Source organism: Ixodes scapularis, unplaced genomic scaffold (assembly GCF_016920785.2).
Source record: "Ixodes scapularis isolate PalLabHiFi unplaced genomic scaffold, ASM1692078v2 PGA_scaffold5__190_contigs__length_132052651, whole genome shotgun sequence".
Lineage (NCBI taxonomy): Eukaryota > Metazoa > Arthropoda > Arachnida > Ixodida > Ixodidae > Ixodes > Ixodes scapularis.
Window position 1 is genome coordinate 46,450,824 of NW_024609880.1, and position 19,958 is coordinate 46,470,781.

Genomic DNA, 19,958 nt, shown 5'->3' on the forward strand with positions numbered 1-19,958 from the left:
AACTCTAAGGGCGCAGGCTGTTTTGTGAGTTTTTGCGCTGAAGAATAATTCTAGGCTCAACTTTTTACTGCGATCAATATAGGAGCAGAGCTGTTTTAAATCTTGCAATTGGCAAATTGTTTTGCTTCCCTTTTCACTTTTTCCAGAGATGTCTCCTTGTGTCTGCAGAAAACAGATTCCACTGCTGTTAATGCCTTTTCTCGAAATGTGTCCTCCTGCATGAGGAGAAAGCCTCTATCCTTGTCAAAGGGCATAAGATATAGTGAATGCTTTTTGAGGTATGTTTCTACCTTCCGGATGGGTAGAGGAGTAACTGATGGCTTTTTCCGAAGTAAGTCCACTCCTTCAGAGGTGCAACGACCAATCTCGGTCTCAGGCGCTCGTCTTGGCACCTGCCTGACGATGGAAAGTAGCTCTGGTTTCGTCTTCTTAGGTTCCACCGCGAACTTCGGGCCTAGATTGAGAACATGCTGCACAGAGTCTGGTAAATGGATGTCGCCTATTGTGCGCACTGGGTTCCTCGAAGCCATTTCTTTCTTTGGTGTGTTGATGCGGAGGAACCTAAGAAGTGCGTTGGCGGGAAGATTGAATTGGGCTTCATATTTCTATTTTTTATTAAAAAACAACGTAACTCTATAGTAAAACAATTTTTTTTGTAATGTCCTAATATGCCATTTCAACGCCTAGCATAAAAAAAAAATTTTTGGCGTGTAAGAGGGTTTTTAACCTATACATACATATATATATATATAGATATATACAACACGGGCATTTCACACCATCGTACGTGGCCTCCGAGGAGGATATGAACGTATATGTGCAGATGAATGAACCGTACTTAATCCAATGAATCAAAGAATCAAAGTTTTCAGGAACCCGCCGAAAGCCAAAAATTGGCTTTCGGCGGGTCCTACCGAAAGCCAATTTATATATATATATATATATATATATATATATATATATATATGGGTGGTTTCATTTGAATTCGACCAAGCTTGTCGGGGTCGGTCCTCAGAATTATCTGTAAAAAATATATGTGAAATACCAATCCCTGAGATGAACAAAACTGCCTTTCAAAAAAATTAGAAATGTGTAGTTCGAGAGAAAAAAAATATGGAACGCTGCCGGGTGAAATGCGTGGAAATCGCGATTCCATTTATGCTCAAGTTTAGACGGTCTGTACAAAATATTGAGTTATCACTTACTCCTAATACTTTTTATACTATAAGTATGCGATGTGTGCTATTTTTAGAGGTAAATTATAGTTTTTTTACAATTTTTAGTTATTTTTACATAAAATCGCAAACATGCCACCCAGAGCAATTTCGACTAACATTGGGATAGCTATATCAAACGAACGGTATGGAGCTATGTCATGAGACATATATCAATACGTAGCTATTTAAATAGCCTATCGATTGGTATGTGTTTCTAGTTTATCGATTTTATTGAACACTATTGATTTCACCCCAAATGTGCACAAAAATTGAAAATATACAAATTTCGAAATAAATTTTTTAAAAAAGGCCATTTTTTATTTTCTTTTAACTTCTTTACTTCATAGCCCATAAGGTGTAGAAATAGTGTATATAAGTCTTGGGTGGAATATTTTTGTTGTATTTTGGTGACAACCAGTTAAATAAGCCAATTTTAAGCCTGTCACTCAATCGTTGGTTCAACTATTCTGGCTTCACCACAATGGTACTGGCGGCCTCAATAATAACAATCAGTTTTAGAACCCAGTTCATCATGATCAGTTTGCCATTATATATGCTCATGACGACTCCTGGAACATCTGAAGCACGTTACGGAGGGCAAAATTAACCATTCATGTTAACAGTAATGCCACCTGCAGTCTGAGAGCGGGACAAGCTAGACATTATATTTTGAGATTTGGCGGGCGAGTGTTCTTACCGATTAAATCGCTGAAACAGAGTGCGGTTAAGTGAACTTGAATATGCAATCTATATGTTACATACGATAGCCCGGTTTCTGAGAGAAATGAAACCCTTACTATTATTGCAAAAACCGTTATAGCTATAGAAAGAACAGTGATTAAAATGTTCTTATTGCTTTGTAATTTTGCCTTCAAATTTCACGGCTAAAGGAAGCTTCTTGCCATTTCCTTTACTTTGAAACACGAACAGGAGCGAAATTGGTAGGAATTAAGAACATAGAGCTCCCGAAAGCGGCAGCTGGCGTTTCACCAAGAGAGTTGGACATCTGGTTGTAATTTGTTTACGTAGTTTAACAAATCACGAACAAAATATTTCTGACAGCCACGTAGAACTTGAAGACGACTTCTCTTCAAAATAAAAATAATAAAACAAACTGTTTTTTTTTTTTTTCTTGCATCAAACGGGGTGCTAACGTAAGTAGCACTCTGTTCTTCATCGAACTGACTCAAACGCCGGTCCCTTTTGATCAGCGCGAGGGAGAGCAATGATTGTCTCAGACGATACATCTGAGACAATCATTGATAAGCTTAGTTGACCTTGTTGACCTACGATAAGCTTTGCTGACCTCGTGCTTCCGACCGAGGCTGTTTAGCGGATCGGTTCGCTGTCCCCAACTATCCTTCTCTGACCAAAGGACCTCACTGCGCAAACTTGTCTGTCTCCGTCTAGTCAAGGTTATCTAGAGGAGGAAACGAACAGAGTAGAGTAGAACCCTTTCTCGGTGATGGTTTTCAGCGATTATATTCACACAGTCGTCGATATTAAAACAATAAGAAGATAAAAGCAGAAAGAGAGAAATAATAAACAAGCGAAAGATCGCGGCAAGGAATAACACACGGGTTTGAACTTAGAATTAGGTGGCCACTCGTATTTCTCACGTCCACGTTTCAGTCAGGGCTGCAGTTTACAGCGTCAAAAGGAAGTCCTGTGCCGACTACTTTGAGAGACATAAGCGGGTGATGTACCGCAACCGATATTTTCGACCCGTAACCGACCTCAACGTAGAAGCATTGAAAAGAATCCTGTCTCCAACCAAAGCTGCTACTGTTCTGTCGACGGATATGCTCTGCCAGAACTGTTTTCGACGTACTGGTGAGCAACTTTCAGCCTGTACGGTGAGTGACCCATCTTCAAGCTTTCCGGCAAGCTTCATTGAAGAACATGAAGTAGTAGGTGACATTAACGAAGAAATATCTGCTAAAGGGCTTGAGACAACTCTCTTGCGGATGCCGTCTGTCGTAAATCCGAAGAGCCGTCACTCCTATGCGGCAAGAAAACAGCGGGAAATGGAAGTGTCGTACAGCAGGCAAGTACGTAAAAAGTTGGCTACAGCATATAGCCTGGAAACGAGTGAGTCAAACTCTGGGACTGAATCCTCCTGCCTTAACTGTGACGAGTGGTGGGCAAACCTCAGAGAAGCCTTTGTCAAGACACCGTCTTACCAGGAGAGATGCCAGCTGCTCACGCTTGTGCCTGCAAGTGTAACTGTTAACGAGGTCGCACGTTTAATCCCGCAGGCATCGAGCTACGTACTAAAAAAGGCCAAGCGACTTCGTGAACGTTTTGGCGTATGGGATCGTCTCGAGCCATACCAAGGTGCTAAGATAGGCGAGGACATCGTGCAGCCAGCCACGCGGTTTTACACCGACGATGATTTCGACTGTTCCCGGCAGAGCCCCAACAAAAAGGACGTTGTAAACATTATGAAGGATAGGGAACAACAAGCCGTTGTCAAGCGCTACATGACCAGGTCCATAAGAGAAGCCTACAAGCTGTTTAAGAAAGCTGACCCGGACTCCAAATTAGGATTGACCAAATTTTATTCGCTGCGACCAAATTGGGTTAAGCTGAACCCTGACCAAACCGTATGTGCATGCGTGTGCTGCACAAATTTTGATTTGTGCTTATCTGCCCTCAACAGCGTACGGGAAGAAAAAATAACGGCTGAGGATATTGTCGCTCTGTGCCTTTGCCCAGACTCAACGCCCAATTGTTTACGGGGCGAATGCAAGAAATGCCCTAGCATTGATCAACTCTCCTTACAAGAATTACAATGGGTTCCAGATGAGGAAATTAGATTGTGCACGTGGGAGAACGGCAATTTGGTGAATAAGACTGCGGCTGTCAACATGGAACTTTTTCGACATTCAGCAACTCCTGGGCTTCCCCGAAGACGATCTTATTGACGGCAACTTCCTTTGCTTACTTTACCACAAGAGCAAGTTTGCCAGCTCAGCCGTAGGGGCTCCGGCACGTTTGATTTTTTTAATAGAAATTTCGAAGGCTTGACAAATACCGATTCGACCTCCAAACACCCGATATAACGATCGCGTCACATCATAATATACTCGCCTTCAAGCACAGCATGCAAGCTTTAATATTCCTACATTTGCGAGTTTCTCCCATAGAGTTGCGTATATTGCCTCGTGTCAAGTACTGGTCGCCGGTCGTGCCGCCGGTGGTGCCAACGGCGGGCTCGCGATGCGCGATCCAGCTTACTACAATAGAGATCAGTGGGAATAACCAAGGACGTTTAAAGAGGACACTATTTGGCATGACGTCATGCCCAGCGACGCCGGAAAAAGAGCCATCCCAGACCGCTTTGCGCCACCGAACTGCTCTCTTCCAAACTAAATCCAACCAAGCTCTCAGCGTCTGATCGCCGCTCGGTCGACTGCGTTATGCTTAGCTTAGGCTACGTTTGCCCCGTGCCTGCGGTCTGCTTCGACCGCTCGCTGTCGCGGCTGGCTTTCGATTCGATTGGCGCACCAAAAGATATGTCCCGATACAAAGCTGCATTCTCATCACGGCGGAGTGAAACCGACGCCTTCTGGAAGCAGGGTTTGTACTGCTTTCTTAAGCCGCGGAGCCATTCTCAGCGTTCGTGCGTACGACGATTGACACACGCTCGCTCTTCAAAGCCGCGCTATAACGACTCGGTCTAGATGACGCTCCAGGCGCGGTGTCGAGAGCGTCCACTACACGCCGACTTGCTACTGGTCAGGCAGCTGTTGGGCTACAAATCTCGCCTGATCGACAGGACACCGATTCAGTGAACGCCTCCGCTGATTTTGGAGCAAGCAAATCGGGTTGCCACGGAAATGCCATCGCAATGAGGGTTGTTTGCCCCAGAAATCAGTGGCGGCACCCATTGACGAGCTCCCCATTGGTTGAGAAGAGATCGTGGCTTCGCCTACTTCTGTTACACCTCGCTCCGAACATTGGACATAGAGACGCCACCACATGCCCATTATAACCTCATTGGGGAATAACACAAGGCAGTCGATGGGATGTTAATTCGGCTATAATCTTCGGAACCGAAACTGATTCCAGTGTGGGCAAGCATTAAAAGACATCCGCTAAACGTATTGTGTTTGGAACACAAGGGCTTCCTTGTAAAACCGTAACGAGAATTTACGGGATAAACGAAGTGGGAAGTGGTTCTTGGTGCACGAAGTGGTCGTCTTCTCAATTAAAAATAATGGAAACAGCGCGCAAACGACAAGGACGGGAGGAAAAGGAGTACACAGGACGAGCGCTGAACTGACAACTGAATATTTATTGAAAAGGACCCAACGAAGAAAACACCCACAAAAAACACACTCGCATCAACACGTGTCCATGAAAGTAATCTCCTTCTTATGTAAATACACAGAACTTTGACTCACGCAGTTCTGTTCCCCCTCCTTCTTTATTCCATACGCTTCTAAAATTTCCCTGGCTGTTTTATCTGCTCCCCTCCCCATGATTGTGATCTTATTGAAATCAGGATGACACTTGCATGTTCCGCAGTGCAGGGGCAAATGCCCTCCTGCTGTTGAACTAAGCGACCAGTCATGTTCGCGTGCCCTTTCATTTATGCAACGGCCCGTTTGCCCGATGTAAACTCTTCCACAGCTTAACGGGATCCTGTACACCACTCCGATCGCACAATCCACGTACTTCTTTCTGTGGTTTACAGTGCATTGGTTCCCACCCCCCCTCCTTTCGGCTACTTTAGAACAAAGGTGTGCCAGCTTACGAGGCGCCGAAAACACGACAGGGACATCAAACCTCCCCGCCACCTTTTTCAGGTTGTGGGAAATTCTGTGCTGATACGGGATAACCTGAGGCCTCTTGCTAGGTCTATCCAGCCGCTGATGAGGTCCCCCCTTAATCTTCTTTAACAGCGTTTCCACTACCGCCAGCAAAACAGAAGTAGGGTATCCCCCTGCTGCAAGCCGCACTGTCTGCTGTTCAAAGCTCTCTGCCATAGAATGGGGACAGGACTTATCAAGGGCAGCCTGCATACACTCAAAGCTCGTCAAACGAAGCATAGCGTCTTCGTGTATGCAGGCTGCCCTTGATAAGTCCTGTCCCCATTCTATGGCAGAGAGCTTTGAACAGCAGACAGTGCGGCTTGCAGCAGGGGGATACCCTACTTCTGTTTTGCTGGCGGTAGCGGAAACGCTGTTAAAGAAGATTAAGGGGGGACCCCATCAGCGGCTGGATAGACCTAGCAAGAGGCCTCAGGTTATCCCGTATCAGCACAGAATTTCCCACAACCTGAAAAAGGTGGCGGGGAGGTTTGATGTCCCTGTCGTGTTTTCGGCGCCTCGTAAGCTGGCACACCTTTGTTCTAAAGTAGCCGAGAGGAGGGGGGGTGGGAACCAATGCACTGTAAACCACAGAAAGAAGTACGTGGATTGTGCGATCGGAGTGGTGTACAGGATCCCGTTAAGCTGTGGAAGAGTTTACATCGGGCAAACGGGCCGTTGCATAAATGAAAGGGCACGCGAACATGACTGGTCGCTTAGTTCAACAGCAGGAGGGCATTTGCCCCTGCACTGCGGAACATGCAAGTGTCATCCTGATTTCAATAAGATCACAATCATGGGGAGGGGAGCAGATAAAACAGCCAGGGAAATTTTAGAAGCGTATGGAATAAAGAAGGAGGGGGAACAGAACTGCGTGAGTCAAACTTCTGTGTATTTACATAAGAAGGAGATTACTTTCATGGACACGTGTTGATGCGAGTGTGTTTTTTTGTGGGTGTTTTCTTCGTTGGGTCCTTTTCAATAAATATTCAGTTGTCAGTTCAGCGCTCGTCCTGTGTACTCCTTTTCCTCCCGTCCTTGTCGTTTGCGCGCTGTTTCCATTATTTCTAAGCATGAACCAACTCGCCCACATCGCTACTCTGATTCTCAATTAAACTTGAAAATAAAGGACTTTCATGTTTCAAGGATCGATGAAAATTCCAGGACGTTAAGGCCTTGAAAACGCTGGTTTTAAATTCAAGAATTGTAAAGGATTTCAAGGACCCGCACGAAGCCTGTTATTATGATATTACCTGACAGGATAAGAGACGCCGGGCGCAGCCTATTGTGTCCGCGTCTCTTTCTCTGTGATTTGCTCTTTGGCGGTCTTATCACAACGGCGCAATCTCATTATCTGGTGAGTGATAGAAAGACACTTGGAATTTGACGCATCCAGTTTTATTCGCTTTATTAAAATAGTAGTTGGTTGGGAAAGAGTACCCCAAAACAATGACACTGGAATTATTGGTGTGCTGGTTTGTACCAGGGCACCAAACAATTTATATAATTCAACATCCCTACATGAATAAATTATAAGAACTCACGCGGACGGTGGCTGCTACCTTTCGACTTGAGCGTGACGTAAACTAGGCAGGGATCGCCAATAGAATTAGGGATCATGATTAAACAATGTTGGCGACGTAATACTTTGAAAAATCAAATTCTTTTTTTTTTTGCCGGCTGTTTTGTTACGTGTTTATATTGCCGCGCACAGGGGTCACGGACTTGTAGAAAGTTCTCGTTCACTCTTGCTGCGGACATAACTATCGTTCATCCCTGTTTTTGTTGTTCTAGAAAGTGCTTGTTCATTCTCGCCCCGAGCGCGCTACGCTCGAACCTTCTCCGCCGAATCTTCGAGATACTGACTCACTCTAGATAAGAGGCCGCCCGCGACCTTGTCGAGTCAGTTTTCGCCCAGCGTTCGACTCTGCTGCTACGCCGACTCCGACGCCCGCGACGCTCCGTTATTATCTTTTGTACCCTTTTATTTTTGGCACAAGTTCGCCACATTAAACGTTTATTTCTTTCTGTTTATTATTGTCTATTGGTCACTACCCGTGACAATATTGCCTCATGCAACATTCTAGAAGAGATATCATAGTACTTCCGGTATTGTTTATTTTTTAGACTGAAAATGTCTATCACCCAAGGCACCCTCTAAAACAGCATCCCGCAATTCTTTGCGGCAGAAATTAAAGCACAAAAACACAAAGGAATAAAAAAGCCTACTATAAGTACAGCCACGATTAGAAGTAATTTGAACACAGGGGCGGTGGCCCAACTGCATTGCAGCGCGATCTAGCCGCGCCCGTGGGAACTGATAGGAGTCTATGCGCATGCGTGCATGCCGGAGCCCATGGCCTCTCTTCTCCTCTCGATTTCTTCTTTTTACCGGCGGTTCGAATCGTTCTTTACCGCTGATAGCAGGCAGCGAGCACGCTTCCTGCAAGGCAGACAGCGAGCACGCTTCCCGCGAGTGCCAACGGTATTTGTTGCTTGTGATTTCTTGCATTTTACGTTGGTTCAATGACGTGGGAAATGCTTCGGCGCAAGGAATTGTGAAGCGTTTCTTCACGTGTGAGGACACGTATCCAATTAGTGAACTTAAATACGCACAATACGCTGGTGTGCGGTGAACGTCCAGTATGCTTTTGATATACGTTTCTCGTAGCAGACGAGTGATTAGATGTGTTTGCGTCAGGAACCGTCTGTTTTCATGCTCAGTAGACCTTCGACATCGTTTTTAGCGCCATCCGTGTTAGAACTACTGTCGACTACTGATTTTTAGAACTACTTTCAACTCTGGTTGTGCAAACGAGATTACGACCTTCGCGTGCCATAATATTTAAAAATTTATTTCCTCAGAACAAAAAAAAAAGAAAGAAACAAACAAGATACCTGTAACTACTTGTTGGCCTTCTCAAGAGCGCGGAGGGCCTGCCTAGTAGCTGGTGAAGGCTCCGTTTACGCTAATTTCTTCCGCTACTCGTTCTGGCAACGACTGATATAAGAAGCCTACAAGGCCGTCTCTTTGCCGTAGCTGGTACCATTCGACTTCGATGGCCCGCCAAAAATCGTCCAGGGTTGCCGTGACAAGGTTTAGCCTTGACATGTGGTGCTTCGATTCCCGAATGTCTCTATTAAATGAAAATGCGCCCCTTTTGGTGTCCAGTCCAGGACTCGCACCGCTCGCTCCTCGAGAAGAGCCTAAACGGCCCTTGCTGTGTGTATCGGACTGTAATCGTGGTGGAGAAGAAAGCACCCGCCAGGAAATGTGCCCTTCAGTACGTGTGGGATGAGGTGAACGTCCAGCAGCTCGCAGTATGCGCAGGCATTGAACGCTGGGGTGTGTCTCACAAGCAGACCAAAGTCTTCCTTTGTGATGGCCCCCCAGACATTTACCGCGCAGCGCCCGCTGCTCAGGACGTCACAGACATAATCGGGCTGGTATCTGGTGAGGATAAAAATATAAATATAGCTGTTATCAGCACGTAACGGCCTTTTGGTCGAAATGCATAATCTGCCAGCACCATTGGCTAATGCGACATGCAGGTGAATGTTTATCGGGCAGTTAAGGCCGTTTCACACGGTTGCGTTTCGGCTGTCTTGCGCTGCGCCGCGGGTAGGGGGGTTGGGGGATGCGTCTATTGTGAGAGGGGTACGATAATCCTGCCATAATGGCAGGTCGCGTCGTCACAAGCGGTTACGGTGGGTTGCAACGCAAGTAAGCGCGATGTGTGAAACGGTCTTCAAGCAGCACGAGCGGCCTCCGTAAATAATCTGAAAGGTAGCAAAGAAGTTAGCACTTCTATTTTACCTGGCAGCTTACAAATGAAGCGTATGCACCAGAGAGCTTCTAGTATTCCCTAGCCCGCTGACGACAACGTTACTAGGGAGCTTTAGCAGATCGTTTTGAAGGGCCCTCTACCGCTTAGCGGAAGCTCGCGCTGCCACTCCAAAGCAAGCACTGAAGCGCGTGCCAGGAGCGGTAGCCGGCCTCTGGAAACAACCTACTAAACTATCCCAAAATATACAGCGTAACATGTGCAGTTGTAGGGCCTCCAGACACGGCGCTGCTGATCCCATCTTGACGATTAATGTGCTCTCATCTGGAAAACCCACCTCAACCCAGTCAGCCACGCTCCACTGCTCGTCCGCACGTGCAAAGTTCAGGCGTTAGCGCTTCTGCCTGTCTGTCAGGTTTGGCTTCTCCATGGGCAGCGATGCACGAAACACGACCGGCTTCTTGTAAGATTTGTAAGCGCTTCCATATGGAACTTTCGCTGAAGTCAATCTGCAGCGCATCTTTGATTTTTCGGGCGTTTCTGAACTTGACCTGGGCCGCCCGCTCCGGTGGGTGTCCTCAATGCGTCCATCCTTGTCTCTGTACGCTTGGATAATACGGTTCAGGCACCAAGCGACCGTCTTGTTCGGTTGGATATTTCCCGTTGAGATACCCCCTAGGAAGCTGAAATGATATTTCGTCTTTCAGCCAGTGGCGCCCTTAAAGGCATCTTGGTGCAGACAGAAAAAGAAAGTTTGCCTGTCCCACTAATACATGCTCTTCAATATCTTATCTTCATAAAAAAAAAACGCGGCTTGTTGCTTGGAACGTATGGTCTTTGTCAACTTTGCGTGTCATTTTCTGCAGCTGGCGTAGTAATCTTCTCGAGAACAATTTACAGACCTTTTTTTTACGTTGCGATGTGTCACGCCATTAGTGTTTTCTGCGTTATTGAACGAGCACCGAACCGCTCACATGACCATGATAGTGCATCCGTTTTCTCAGTTCGCGCTCGCGGGGAACGTGCTCGTAACGCTGTCGGGGGCTTTAGCTGACGGACGCTATATCAGCGCCACCACGGTTGCAGGGCTCTATCTGAGAAGCAACGAAGGATTATCTGCACCGACGGTAAAAGAATAGATAGAGCGGTGCAGAGGGACTTTCGGCGCCAGCATGAAAGCATGCGCTTAGTCTCCTATCAGTTCCTACGAGCGTGGCTAGATCGCGCTGCAATGGAGTTGGGCCTAGAGTTCCTGTATAGGCTCCCTACCGGAGCCAGAGTTGCGCGTTTATCCCCGTAGCGCCGTCTTTCCTGCACAGCATGTTGACCCTGCTCCTCAAGTGTCGGGATTCGGGGAATAGCGACGCCGCGCGTTCGAGACGAGCGGCGCGCTCAAAACATTCACAACGCTTACACACACACACAAAGCACGGGTACGTACGGCGGGGCGCGTGCAACGTCTGCTTTCCTGCACAGCACTTGATCCGACTCCTCAGGTGATTGGATTTCGGCGAATAGCGGCGCGGCGGCAAGTGGAAAATAGACGCGCAACTCTGGCTCCCGTACCGCTCATTCACACTGGAAGTGGATCCGCGTTCGCAAAGCGGTTGTGAACGCGGTTGTATACACGAACTCAACTCTCCCACGTCACGCCGCGGTGGTGGCGCGCCGGACGCACTTCCGGTCTGGGGCGGTGGGCAGAAGTCGCCGTGACATGCATTCCTGTGTTCCTTTGGAAGAAACGAGACAAAATCCTGCCTTCTCGTCAAACTGCTGCTACGGGGGCTGTACCAGGAGAGTCTGGAAAGGTTTGAAGATCAGCTTTCATGTGTTTTTGCCCCCTCTGTTCGTCCGAGAACGTGGATAATAGACGTGAAAAGGGCAAACCAGACGCTGGCGAACTACGATTGCTTGTGCGGGCAATACTGTGTGGTCGCCAGATATATTTGCTTTGTTCCAACATGAACGAGAGAAAACCGCCAAGTTGTCCGGACCACCCACGGGTTCAGTGCGTCTTCAAGATCCCACGGCCGCCTGATCGTTCGAACTTTCGTCTGCTCTTTCAAACTTGTATGCTTTTTGACGTCTGCTCGTTCAAACAAAAGCGGCCCGTAGACCAAACTTTGACACGGTGATTGCAATAAGAAGTAATTGCAGGCCTCGCTAAATTAAGTAGGCTCGGTGTAAACAGTAGATACAAAATGTTGATCATTGGTACCGGTGGCCATGACCGACTTGTTACGCTTGGTCTGTTCCCGCTCCCGATTTTCAGTATCGCCGTCGATCATCGCCGCTACCTTCTACACTTTTGCAGCACGAGCGACGTCGCGACCGAAAATAGCTAGAAGAATCTCATCTTGGCATGCATTCTGCGGTGTTTATGCGAATGAATCGCCGCACATCAAATTATTTACGGAAAGTTTAGCGGCGTAACGAGTCTTGATAATTTCGCTCGGGCGATTAAAGTGGTAAGACATTGCGATGACGACGTAGAATCGACAATTCCAACGTGAAAAAGAGTATGCAGACTCACAAAGACGCCGACAACGTGACATTCGAATCGTTTGTTGACGCGAGACGCGGTGCTGGCGGTGCTTCTTGCCTGTACTCCATCGCGCATGCGTTCGAACTGTCGTCTGCTCTTTAAAACTTGACTGATTTTTGTCGTCAGCTCGTTCAAACGACAGCGGCCCGTAAACCAAGCGTTGACCCGGTAGTTGCGATAAGAACTAAGTGCAGGCCTCAAACCCTTTTGAATGTTGGTTGGGGTAAGTAGGCTAAGTGTGAACAGATAAGAAGATGTTGATCATTGTTACCAGTGGCCATCACCGACTTGTAATGACCGATTCTACTTGCGGTTTTTAGTATCGACGTCCATCTCAGCTACGGTCCACGCTTTTGCAGTCCGAGAGACGTCGCGACTGAAAATAGCGAGCAGAATCTCATCGTGGGAGTCAGGCTTTAGCGCCCATTCTGCGGCGTCCACGTGAAACGGATCGCCGCACGTCACATTATTCACGCTAAGTTTTGCCTCGCTAGTTTTGCTGAAGTCGCTCAAGTAGTCAGACATTGTTAGGAGGACGTAGAATCAACAATTCAATCGCGAAAAAGAGCACAGGGACTCCCACCGACGCCGACAACAACGCGATTCAATGGTTTGTTTATGGGCGACGGCGGGCTTCTTGCCCACCATCCACCGCGCATGCGCGGCGCCGGTGGCGTCCGCTAGGGGCGCTCCGGTTTGTTTGTAAACATGAGTTGGTGTATAAAGATCCAGTACAATTCCACGCGCACTTGATGTCATCGAGTGCGCGTGCAATTGTACTGGATCTTTATACAACCGCGTTCGCAACCGCTTTGCGAACGCGCATCCGCCTCCAGTGTGAATGAGCGGCTAGGGAGCCTATACAAGAACTCTAGTTGGGCCACCACTCCCGTGTTCCAATTACTTCTCACCGTGACTGGGTCTTGAGAGAAACAAACAAAAGGGCCACCCAAACACAGCTGTACGTCTCGTAAAACCATGAGCTGATGGCCAATATTACTCCGCGACAACTTTTCTTGGCAATGCAGTGGAAGGTACGTCCCGCGTCCCCTCTCCCATTTTGAGTGTACGCAGGCTCTCCTCCTCCCCCATTTCCGGGGAGAGGAGGAGAGCCTGCGTACACTCAAAATGGGAGAGGGGACGCGGGAAGTACCTTCCACTGCATTGCCAAGAAAAGTTGTCGCGGAGTATAGACCGTTTTACTGAAAGAGGGCGAGAGAGAAAAGGGGAAAGGGCTACCGGCGCTTTCCTCCTTTCTGGCTGTATAGAAAGAGTGAAAGTCCCGGATGAGAGGCTTCGCCGGTGTTGGATGTCTGCTGTGCCCGAACTTCGTTCGCGCTTTCTTTCCTGTTTTAAACTCGCAAACTTAATTAGAGCCAGAGGCTTCGATGGCAACAGTCCCCCGGTCATCGGGACACCATTGCTGGGTCATAGGGTGCAGGAATAAAAACAGAAAGCATAGAATACTGTCCGAGAACATATGTAGCTTGCAAGGAACCCGGCAAGGCGAGAGCGGCTGCAATGTCTTTGAGCTCCATCGCTTTCCACATGACCCCTGTCTCCGGCGGCAGTGGATTGCGTCCGTAAACCGAAAAGGCGTTCCCTCAACGCCATCCTCTCGACTTCGCTCGGAACATTTCGTGAATGGAGCGCGCACCGAACGCTGTACCGCCGATGAACATGGGGTACGCTCGCAATGTGAGTGCGAGTTTTCTCATGATAACTGCTGTTTCAGTTTGTAAAATTTCGTAACTGAATTTATCTTAATAGTGATAATTTGCAGTGCTGACTGACTCGATTTTATCATCTACAACACTTAGTTGAAGGCTCATTTCCGCCGCCGGGTGAGGCTGGAAATTGTTGAAAACGTAGTTCTATTGTTTGTTTGTTTGTTTTTTAATCGCGATCTCCTACGCGATACCAGAGAGCCGGCAAAAGCGCTCCTTGAAGTGCCGCTGGTGGGTTGTTTCCATTGACTAAGGCGCTTTGAGGCGCTTGATAGTTGCTGCAGGAACGTCTCGTGTGTTGCGATCTGCGTTTTCGAGCCCAGTGTGCACGTTTCTTTGTTTGAGTCATGGCATCCGCCAGTGTGGCCACGGGGGGAACAGCGGCAGCGAACGTGCCAGCGATAGAAATTGGAGGTGAGTATTAAAAATAATGCATCAAACAGTAAACTAATTCGTGGCTGCTTCGAGGCTTTCTGCGGTTCGATAAAAGTGCATCTAGAGCGTCTTCGTCGTTCATTCACAAGGAGATATAAGAACAGGGACACGAAGATAAAAACAGCACAGCAAGACGAGATGTAGCAGCTCCGGGCGTTTACAAAGTTAATTGAGGTCCCCGTTTCGCGTATCGCTTGTTGATTACAACTAAAAGCGGCTACGTTGAAATAGGCCCATTGCAAGCAAAAATGTATAAATGGTTCATCATTTCCAGTCATGCGGAAAGCAATGGAGCTTAAAAACATTCCAGCCGTACTTGCCTTGCCGGATTCCATGCAAGCTACATAGGTCCTCGGACAGTATTCGACGCTTTCTGTTGTTATTCGTGCACCCTATCACCCAGCAATGGTGTCCCGATGACCGGGGGACTGTCGCCATCGAAGACCATGGCTCTAATTAAGTTTGGGAGTTTGAAACGTAGAAGAAAGCGGGAACGAAGTTGGGGCACTGCAGACGCCCAACACCGGCCAAGCCTCTCATCCGGGACTTTCACTCTTTCTACACAATCAGAAAGGGGGAAAGCGCCGGTGGCCCTTTCCCCTTTTCTCTCTCGCTCTCAAAATGGCGCTACCCATGATAAAACGGTCTATAGTTACTTTTGTTCGGTCGCGGGAAATAAAACTTTAGGTCAGTAGTCCCGCGACTAGTCGCTTGGACAAAGTAACAAGTAAACTTGATTATTGGAAATCTACAGACGGCAGGAAGCCAGCCAGCCGCCTCATAATGTCGTCCTGTTTTTGCACTGCGGAGAGGCAATTTAACGAGAACAATAAAACTGTGTGTTCCGATATCAGAAATAGAAGAGAATACAAAAATACAGATGCCGATTGAAACAAGAAATGTATCGATTTTCAAATATATAGTTATCTGAAATACGATCACAAACGTTTGTATCGCGACACTGCCAAACCCTGTGCTAGCCTGGGGTCTTCAACGTACACCCCGCAGTAGTGATATACAACCGCACGCCGGCACGATGCTCACCCATCTCGAAACGGGCAAAGGTGGGGATTGAATTCAGCAGGACCCCTGGGTTCTGCAGCGCGAGCTTTCTCTCTACGTATTTTTAGCTTCGGTACGTTGTCACACCGGCGCACCGATCCTCTCCCTCCATTCTTGTTGAGAGCTGCAATTTAAATACATCTATTAAAAGCTGACAAAGAAGCAGTGTGGTTCTCCCCCCTTTCTTTCTCTATCAAAAACTCCTTTTGAGCCAGATCAACAGCAAGAATAAAATGTTTTCGCAATTCGCCTCAGTGTGGTTATTAGTTGTCACGATTCCGACTAGGATATTTTTGGCTTACTGCCACAAGAACATTAATGTTTTTAGACTCCCCGGGTAAGCTGCATTTCAAGATGAAAGTGCGCAGGTCTGTGCGTACCAGGGATGCCGCGAACTTTTTTCGAACCGAAAGTTCGATGATCGATTCAAGCGATTCGAAGGTTCGAATGATTTCGAATTTTCGAACTTTCCATATCGAGAAATTCGACGGAAGTCGAATTTTCGACCTTGTTGAACTAAGAAGTTCGACGCTTTTCGAAATTTCGAACTTATTACGCTGCAAAATTCGAGGCTTGTCGAACTTTCGAACTTGATAGACTAAAATATCGATGATTTTTTAACTTTCGAATTTCTTGCACTAAAAGTTGGAAGCTTTTCGAACTTTCAACCTTCCTACACTAAGAAATTCGATAATTTTCGAACTTTCGACCTTATTAATCTAAGGAATTCGAAAATTGTCGAACTTCCGATTCCTGAAAAGTCAAAAGTTCGACGAACTTCGAACTTTTAGGGTAAAAGGAACTTTTAGGGTCCGTCGAACTTCGAAAGACGGCGGTTTCATTTGGATTCAAGCTGCGAGGTACATTCGTAAGTCTTTTTTCTCGTATTTTTGCATGTGGCGCCGCATTACTTGCGAAAGACAATGCCGTTTATTTCAATCGTCTGGCATGCTTGGTTTTAAAGAAATAGATTCCCCAAGGGTCGAGGAAGGACGACGGGTTTTTGGCAATTGTCGTTTGTGCAATATTTGAAGCGCGCTATAGCCGACGATATTTATGGTAGAGATGTTACTCTTTTTAAGAATAATCTATGTACAGCCTAGGTAAGTGTAGTCTTAAGATATGATTATTATTCTTCGAGACGAGTTTCCAAGAAATATCCAAACATGTATCTATGGGCAATTATGCCCTAAACTGGGTAATTTTTTTCCCCGAAATTGTTTGAGGTATCGCATTTAAACTAACACCACAGACAGTGCATATCATTAACAACTGCAGAATACAAATTAATTTATATATTGTCATTTTCATGTTGAGGAATAAATTAACCCAGATAAAAAAGGTTTCTAATATTGTTCAAACTCGGCACGTCATGAAAAACAAATATATATATATATATATATATATATATATATATATATGTATATATATATATATATATATATATATATATATATATATATATATATATATATATATATATATATATATATATATATATATATATATATATATATATATATATATATATATATATATATATATATATATATATATATATATATATATATATATATATATATATATATATATATATATATATATATTGTGACGAAGAGAAGCGGCACGAGTCTTCGGGGACGCGCCATCCTGGGAGAAGAGGAAGAGGAAGGACAGACTGAACGAGCGGCAATATATACCGGAAGGTCATCTTGATTTCTATCTCCAATACCCGTGTAAATAATAAACCCCCATCACTGAATCCGACTTCTGCTACAATTGGGGGAGGTGCGAACTTCCCCAACTCGGACCTCACTCGCAAGTATAATTCCCAACCCTGGAACTCCGCAATCGGCGACTACCATCAGCAATGCCAGGCGAAGGAACCTCGGATGCTTCAAGATCGGCTACCTCCAACCAAGGACCCACGACTATTCTGTGTGCCGGAGCACTTCGTCAACGTGACCCGAAGCTCTTCAGCGGGATCGGCGACGATGACATTGATGACTGGTTGGAGTCCGTAGAAAGAGTAAGCCTTCATAACAAATGGGATGATGTGCTGAAACTCAATAACGTTATTTTTTATTTGACTGACGTCGCTAAATTATGGTACACCAATCACGAGTCAGAGCTGGCGACCTGGACTCTGTTCAAATCGAAAATTCAGGAAGTATTTGGGAAGCCAGCCCAGCGAAAGCTGATAGCAGGAGGAGGAGGAGGAAAACGTTTATTGGAACATGAGGGATGATGCTGATGATGACGGAAGTGGAGCCTTAGCGGGGAGGGTTCCTCATTCCAGGATCCCTAGAAGCTGGCCAGCAAGTTTGGCCCTTTCGAGCAGCCTAAGCTGCTCTCCGGGGTCCCTGCTCCGCAGCAGCCTCTCCCAGCCGGCTTGGCCTTTTTCTTCGTCTTGGAGCTTGGGAAGCTCGTCGTTATTCGTACATTCCCACGTGGAGTGGTAGAGTGTCGCTCGGGAGCCGCACCAGGGGCAGCTGTCGTCTTCGTACCTGTCCGGATCCACGTGTCTGGCCAGCACCTTGTTCGGGAAGTTGCCCGCCTGGAGTCTCCTCCATAGGGCGGCATCTATTCTGTCGAACCTGTCCGCGGGCTCCGGAAACTGGAATCGGCAGGCCTTGTAGTGGTCAAGTAGCTCCGAGTAGCTCGGGTTCACGATAACGGTTTTCCCCGGCTGCGTCAGACCGGCCCGGAAGGTATGAGCACGGGCTCGGTCGTCTGCTGCCTGGTTACCCGTGACGCCCGCGTGAGCGGGAATCCACGCGATTTCGTGCGTTACTCCAGCACTTTTCGGGGTGACCTTATTTATAAGTTTGGCGGTTCTCGCTCCAATCCTGCCTTTTAGAAAATTTCGACAGGCCTGTTGAGAGTCCGACAGGATGAGCATGCTACTGCCCTTCCTATAGCCGTCCATCATGGCGAGCGCTATGGCTCTCTCTTCGGCCTCTTCCGTCGTTGCCCTGGGCATCGAGCAGCTATTTTTCTCCATCTTGTTTTTGTCCAGGTATACGGCTACCTTTGCATCCCGGTCCGGGTAGTCAGCAGCGTCGACGTACGCCACCTCTCCCTTTTTGGCTATCCTTTCGTAGTACCTGGCTCTGGCTAGTCTTCGTTGTTCATGCGTATCCGGTCTCATGTGTTTTGGGGTTCACGGGTTCAACAAAATGACGAAAGCTTCGTCAGCTACATTGAAGATGTGCTAAAATTGTGCAAGCGCATTGACACACAGATGCCGGAAGACGAAAAACTGAAAAACATCATGAAGGGAATTGCTGAAGACGCATTTCAAATTCTTGTCGTCAGAGCCCCCGCGACCGTCATTGAAGCCATCGATATTTGTCAAAACTTTCTTGAGCTGCGCACCCAGCGTTTGCCACTCAGCCGCAAGCCGCAGCCTCCCATGGAGCTAGCTAGCTTGAATAACGCTGCGGACTGTCCTCCCGATAAATGGGGTGACCTTCGATATCTCATTCAGGAAATCGTCCGCGACGAGGTGGCTCGCCAACTAGGAAAGCCTGCCACTTCCCCAGAGTCCTACGTCTCACCTTCCATCAGAGCGCTTATTCAAGAGCAAGTCACAGCCGCTATCCCTAACCCTGTGATACCGCCCACCATGCCAATGCCGCTCGCGCCTACTTACGCCGAAATGGTAGCGCGTCCGCCCCCCATGCCTGTCGTCCAACCCCAGCAACCATTTCCTCCCCCTCGTTGGCAAGGACGTAGAGCCGACATATGGAGGACCCCGGAGAATCGACCAATTTGCTTTTCATGTGGTCTGGTTGGACATGTCGCTCGGTTTTGTCGACGTCGGTACCCTGAAAGTTATGGTACCCCACCACAAGCTCACTATCGACCAGGCTTCGCTGGTAGTCGTCGAAGTGATGCTTTCCAAGATTACTCCGACTACCAACGGCAGCAACGACCAAGCAGATCTCCGTCTCCCAGACGACGCTCGCTGTCTCCTCTCCGCCCACGTACGACATCTCCCGCTCCAGAGGGAAACTGCTAGGAGCAGTTCCAGAGGCGAGAACTGCGAATCCTTCTACATCCTTAAGTCCTCGCCCTATTGCACGAAATATGATTGATATTGTAATTAATGGTTTGCATTAGTTGACACCGGCGCTGCAGTATCAGTCATTCGGGCTGACCTTTGTAATCGATTGAGGAAAGTCACGACCCCTTTTGTTGGACGTCCATTTAGAGCTGTTGGTGAGCAAAACATTGTCCCTACCGGGGTCTGCACAGCACGCATTGTGATTCAAGATATATGTTACTGCGTCGAATTTCTGGTGCTTTCTTCCTGCTCTCATGACGTGATTCTTGGCTGGGACTTTTTGGAAGCAACGAATGCCCTT

General features: G+C 47.2%; 1 protein-coding gene across 1 annotated transcript; it reads left to right on the top strand.

Moving 5' to 3' along the window:
- Window positions 1–17,458: 17,458 nt before the first annotated feature.
- On the top strand, window positions 17,459–19,688 carry LOC120850362. The gene is made up of 3 exons (XM_040222836.1): window positions 17,459–17,791; window positions 18,710–19,173; window positions 19,292–19,688. Exons 1-3 carry the CDS (start codon window positions 17,459–17,461, stop codon window positions 19,686–19,688), a joined length of 1,194 nt encoding a protein of 397 aa, XP_040078770.1.
- The last annotated feature ends 270 nt before the right edge of the window (window positions 19,689–19,958 follow it).

Excerpts from the sequence above, each read along its gene's own strand:
- LOC120850362 (XM_040222836.1), top strand. The coding sequence starts at position 17,459 with ATGCCAGGCGAAGGAACCTCGGATGCTTCAAGATCGGCTACCTCCAAC. Across the intron at positions 17,792-18,709 it reads CAGCCCAGCGAAAGCTGATA|TCTTCGTTGTTCATGCGTAT; the intron begins GCAGGAGGAGGA and ends GGCTCTGGCTAG. Across the intron at positions 19,174-19,291 it reads ATCAGAGCGCTTATTCAAGA|CAACCATTTCCTCCCCCTCG; the intron begins GCAAGTCACAGC and ends GTCCAACCCCAG.